At 47.7% G+C, this 5894-nt stretch overlaps 1 protein-coding gene across 4 annotated transcripts in view; it reads left to right on the top strand.

Annotated features, from left to right (window-relative positions):
* Positions 1–5894, top strand: part of UTRN (utrophin) — a 692661-nt gene that overhangs the window by 281306 nt on the left and 405461 nt on the right. For all 4 annotated transcript variants that reach the window (XM_019526790.1, XM_019526791.1, XM_019526792.1 and 1 more), the window contains exon 38: positions 3757–3948. In XM_019526790.1, coding sequence (XP_019382335.1) covers positions 3757–3948 — 192 coding nt within the window. The remainder of the gene's footprint in view (positions 1–3756; positions 3949–5894) is intronic.

Below are 5894 nucleotides of genomic sequence, written 5' to 3'. Positions count from 1 at the left end.
TCCCATAGCGGATCACCCGGCTGGGGGGGGGGGGTGCAGGGGGCCCCCCCAGCAGACCTGGAAGTGGATTGGAAGTATTTCCGGTCCACTTCCTGGTTCACTGCCGAGCATACTGGAGTGCCCCCTGCGCTGCTGTGGGACGCTCCATCCACCCCAGCACTGCAGCAATCACGAGTTGTGCTGCTACCTCGAGGTATGTAGGAAAAACTTTTAAAGCTGTGCCTATGTCCAAATCGCTGATTCACTAAATCAGCATCGGATCGTAAAATCAACAGATCGAATCACTGTCCCTGTTTCAGACTGAATCTGAATTGAATAGGGCCCATTTCAGACACCCCTAATAAAGATTAATATTGATTTTTTTTCAATTGCATATATATGCTCTGGATTGCATTAGACCCTATTCTATACCCATCTATTCTTATATACTGTGCTTTTGGGAGGGTGTGAGAAATGATTGAGGTTTAGCATATTGGTGCATTTATCATCTGAGGGCAATAGAAGGATGGCTCCAGATTTGCTACAGTGCTGGCACTGCATCTTTAGAACCTTAGGAACATTCAGGATAGGAGGTAAACCATTCAGTGGCTAGATGCCCTGATGTAAAGGTATTTTTGAACCTTTTACTCTTGATCATGTTAATTTGAATAACGTATTGAAGCTGCCCAGAAACATGAAGACACTGAATTCAAATCTTGGCAAGTTCATGGAGTATAAGCACCCACTTGTGTTTGCAGATGTTGCCATTGATCAGATGCACAAACAGAATAACATATTTGTCAAGGGAGATGGAAAGTTAGTTTTTCTAACAACTGAAGTACATTTGGGTACTGGAAGTTGACTTGGCCAGATGTTGCTCAAGTGACTGGGAAACTGGCACAGGCATGCCAGCACAGCTGGAGAAAGAAGATACAAAATTTCATAGTTGTGAAGAAATTGGCTTTAAAGTTGTAATTTTTCCTGTTACTGAGATTTGGAGAAAAAGCTGATCTCTCTCTAAATATTCCTCTTGAGGAATTATAAAGCTGAGACCCTTTGTATATTAGAAATACTTGCTAATGACCACTTCAGTATCTTTTGTGAATGCTGTCTATTGCTATTACTTACTGAAACACCTAAAAAGAGCATGCCAAAACATCCAAGCTTAAATTTAGTTAAACAAAGGGCAATTTAGAACAATTCTTATAGCTCTGTGTAGAAAGAGCAGATACATTATGAAAACATAGATGAACTCTTTTGTTTGGAAGGAACAATTAATATAGGTACTGAAAACAATCTGTTCAGTTTGCCTGCAAGATTTGGCGAAGGCACCATATGAAGCACAGAGGTTATTAATGTCCTTGCTGCTGCTACTCTTATTAAATTTAATTCTATTCAGAGGATTGCACTTATGACTTAAAAAATATACCTAGAGTAGAACTTGTTATGGGACTGCTATTTATCATAAAAAGAACAAGTAGATTGGGCACTGAAGTGGAGTTCAGATTGGTCATTGGTTCTGGCACCACCTTTGTAAATTTTGCAGAAGCTCCTACTGAAAAAAGTAAAACTCCTGCAGTTGGTTACAGGTGTGTTTTCTAAGCCAGGTGATGAAAAATGGAAAGAAACTGGCAAGTAATACAGGACTAATTAATACTCACCGTACAATCATGAAACCATGAAATTTGGCAATGGCAGTGGCAATGTTAGTTGTCAGAGCTCTGGTTGCCCCATGGCATTTCATACTGCTACTACTCCCTGTTTTTTGGACCTGAGGGGAGCCACACAAGCTGAATGACATCATCCCACTTGCTGGATCTGACTGGTATGCATAGCTGGTATACAGCCATGGTCTTGGTGTCTGGCCCCAGACCAGGTACATGATGTCAGTTCATGGACAGGATCTGGTGCATGGGATCAGTCTGTGCTCCAAATCCGGCCCACAGACCTGGTCCCATGTTATGGATCTGGCCCGTGGACCAGCTGCATCCTGCTTATCCAGCCTGGGCACTGGGTAAATTGAGCACCACTGGATTATGTTGATATGGAACCCCCAGGACCATCTTTCCAGCAATTTTTAAGCGATAATTAAGGGTGTACCAGTAGATTTTTGGGGCTGATACAGATAGTTGATTTTTAAGGGGGCATATTGGTTGATACTGATCCAATTTCTGATACACAGTTCTTCAACTTGAAGAGCTGTATCCAGCTAGTAAGCCTGGTGTGTTGGAAGGTGAGGGAAGGGGTGTGGTGGTGGTGGGGGGGCAGGTCAAAGCCCCTGCAGTGAGGGAGGGAGTGGGACTGGGGCAGGGGCAGGCGCTAGCTAGGGGGTGGGGAGGGGTGCAGGACAGAGCTGCAAGTGGCTCGTTTGGGGGGATGTGTGCCCCCTGGATCTGCGCAGCACGTGGTGGGCTGCAGCTGTGGGCTGTGGCTGGGGCCGGGACAGGCATGGGATGGAAGTACAGCTTGTTGGGGAGGTGTTGGAAGGGGCGTGGGGTGGCTCCCACCACTTTGTGTGGCTTATGTGGTGCTCATCTGGTGGCTCAAGCCGCTTGTCTGGGAGGGCACGGGGTGTTGAGGGGCATGTGCCCCTGTATCTGCATGGGGTTGGGTGGGGCAGGCTGGCATCGGGCTCTTCCTGGCTGGGCAGATCCGGGGGCACACCCCCCTCCTATGACCTCCTGGATGAGCGGCGGTAGCCACCAGATGAGCCCTGGGCGAGCCTCATGCAGCAGTGGGAGCCACCCCTTCTCTCTTCTTGGACTCCCCTGACGAGCCACGCCTCCATCCTGCATCCACGCTGGCCCCAGCTGGGCAGTCCCAGGCCTTCCCTTACCCAACCCCACACCCTCACCCTCCCTTACCATGGGTGCCTTGCTGCCCCCCCATACCCCTCCCCGCTCCCCTTTCCCTTTCCCTTTTACCATACCAGACTTGCCAGCTGCACGCAGCATTCCACGCTGCCGGCTGTACTCATCACTGCCAACGTGCTGCGCTTGGGCTGCGCACACACGCAGATATATATTGGCCAAATTGTTGACTGCATTGGGCTGATTTTTTGATGCAGAAAATTTTCTTTATATTGCTGCTGATCTGATATCAGACTGATGTATTGGTGCACCTCTAAAGATAATCATCTTGCCGTAATAGTACTATCATGCTTTCACATCTCTCTGTAGGCTTCAGTTATTCAATGAAATGCTTAATATTTGTAAAAAAAGATTTTATAAATATTTTTTGGGAGCTGAGAAAATGTGCTTAAAAGAATGGAGAAAACTGGCAGAATGTACCGAGATACTGACAGCTTTCCAGAAGCGTCTTCAGAAAAGCTGTGATAACCAGATGTGCGTGCAGAAGCAGGCATTTGTTTCCAGTAGGTTGTTGTAGATGTAGGCCCATCAAAGAAAAATCTACCCTCTGTGTAAAGCATACAGTGGTTGGTGGGTGAAAGAAAACAGAAAATATTAAATGTTTTATTATGCACTATTTTGAAACATAATGTCTGCTAACTTTCTGAGTTGTTGGAGATTTTGAATAAGGCTCCAGTTCATTGGTGTAAACAGGCAGTGTCCTGATGATGATCTGCAGAATTTTGTAATTTTGACATCTTTAAAAATAATTTAAAAATAATTTAGAATATCTGATCTGAATAAAGTAAGGCATAACATGGGTATTTGTCCTTTTCAAGAATAGGCTTGTGTGTGAGATTTTTTTCCCCCCAAAAAACTATTACATTTAGAAGAAAAAATAATGAAATGACCTTTTGTGTTTCTTTAGGTGATCCCTGTCCAACAGAGGTTAACAGACTACTTCCCTTCAGGAATTAGGGCCTCACCCTTCCTTACTGATTATTTGATTGACATTAACAAAGTTTTGTTAGCCATGGCTGACATAGAGCTATTGCTGAATGCACCAGAGCTCAATACTGGTGTGTACGAGGACTTCTCGACTCAGGAAGACTCACTGAAGGTACTGCAAACTTAATATCTGTTTTGAAAAAAGCACTAACAAAACGAGATGGAAAAAAAAAGTATCATAGTGGATTTACATAGTGTTGTGATTTCAATATATGCCGTGCAGTAAGTAATGAATGCATCCAGTGTGTTCCCATTGCAAAAGTAGCTGAGTTTGCAATAGCCAATAGGGTTTTGTAGAAGCTGAAAGTGATCTCGGGAATCCTGGTTTTCTGTGTTTAAAAAGCCCAAATTCTTTGATGAAACCCCTAAATTCTCTGATTAAAATCCACCAAATCCAAATTTTCCCACAATTAAAATGAAATGCCACGATATATATATGTATCAGCTGAACACAGTGTTTTATTGATACATTTACGTTTCGAAAGCAATTTGGAAGCCTAACAGTACTTCAATCATTATAATAAATTCTAAATACCTATATATTTTGGTGTTTGATTTTGATGTTTTTATCGTGGAAAATCAGAGCCCCCCTGCACCCTTCACTCACCAGGATGCGGGTCTAGCTGCGGCTGTGTCAGTCTCTACCCCCCAACCTCCCGCCCCCCACTGCTTTGTGGCCCTGATCAGCCCTGCCCATACCATTGCCCCTTACTCCTGGGCCCCAGCCCCCCCTGCCGCCATCCTGCTGCCTGTCACTCCCAACCTACAGATTTCCACCCCTGCTGGTGCCTCTCACTCCGGATTCACAGCCCCCTGCTCTCCTTAACCCTACCAGAGGGGACCCCCATCTGCCCTTTGCCCCTCCTAGCCCCGTGCGGACTCAGAGAATGGTGGTCTGTGGGGGCACAGCAGGGACGGCCTCCAGCATGAAGATGCATGCAGTGCACTTCATGCAGAAATAGAGCCAGCAGCTTGGACACCACACGCTTTCCCACAATGGCAGCTGGGGCTGGGGCTGCGGCAAGGCAGGAAGGACCAGCGCTGTACTCTGCAGCAGTAGAGTGAAGCAAATCATGTCTCTGGATCGGGCCATGCTGCAGGCTGCAGGAGGAGGGTGAGGGGCTCCAGGCAGTTTGTGCCACTGGGGCCAGAGCGTGGTGACTGTGGTGGCTCTGTTCATGCAAGCGGCAGTGGAGTGAGTCCGGCTCTAGTGCGGGCTGAAGGAAGGAGGAGGAGGATGCCTGTGCACCCCCTGCCCCAGGCTGGTGCTCCTATGCAGCCCCAGTTGGTCTGCCATGGTTCTCCCCACTTGGCAGTGTCTCTTGGCCACCCAGCCCCTGCCCCTGAGAGCACAGGCACCAGCCTGTGACACTGCTCACCTGGCCAAGCAGCTCCCCAGTGCCCCCAAAGGACCCCCCTGCCCACTTTCCCCACTGGAGGAGCAGGTGCCTCTGGGCAGGCCCCACTGGCAGCAGCACGGGGCTAGACTCACAGGTGGCACTGAGCATTGCCTCAGAGCCCCTCTGCCCTGCCAAAGCCCTGGAGCCAGGACTCCTTGAGACCTTTACCCAGTCTGGCAGGCCTCTCCCTCCCTCCACACACACAACCCATACTCCCTCCAGCCCCTTGGACATTCCCCAAGCCCTGGCCCTCCAACCCCCCCTTCCCATAGACTTACTTGTATTTATCTCCTGGGGCTGCTCCTACCACCCTGCCTGACTGTACACCAGCCACGTATGTTTGCATGCACACACGCATGTGGCACCCCCTGTCTCCAATCACCCTCCTCCAGCAATCCCAAGCAGCCCCTTACAAGCTGCTAGCCTGCAGGAGAAAACCTGTAGTTTCCTGCGTTTTTCTTCTTTAAAGGGGAAAATTTGCATTTTTCCACAGTGAACAGAAAACCCAGATCTCTGGTGATGATCTTTCAACGCTCATGTTTAATTCAAACAGATGAAGATAGTGCTAGTCATGTGCCTAATGTTAAGAATGTCTGTGTGTTCCCATGTTTAGATTGTGGACTGGAAGTGATAGTGGACCGGCAAATTGCAGACTGGC

Source organism: Gavialis gangeticus, unplaced genomic scaffold (assembly GCF_001723915.1).
Source record: "Gavialis gangeticus isolate Ggan-Ray unplaced genomic scaffold, GavGan_comp1, whole genome shotgun sequence".
In the NCBI taxonomy this organism is placed as follows: domain Eukaryota; kingdom Metazoa; phylum Chordata; order Crocodylia; family Gavialidae; genus Gavialis; species Gavialis gangeticus.
Note: the sequence above shows the minus strand (reverse complement) of the source record. Positions and strands in the feature narration are given on the sequence as shown.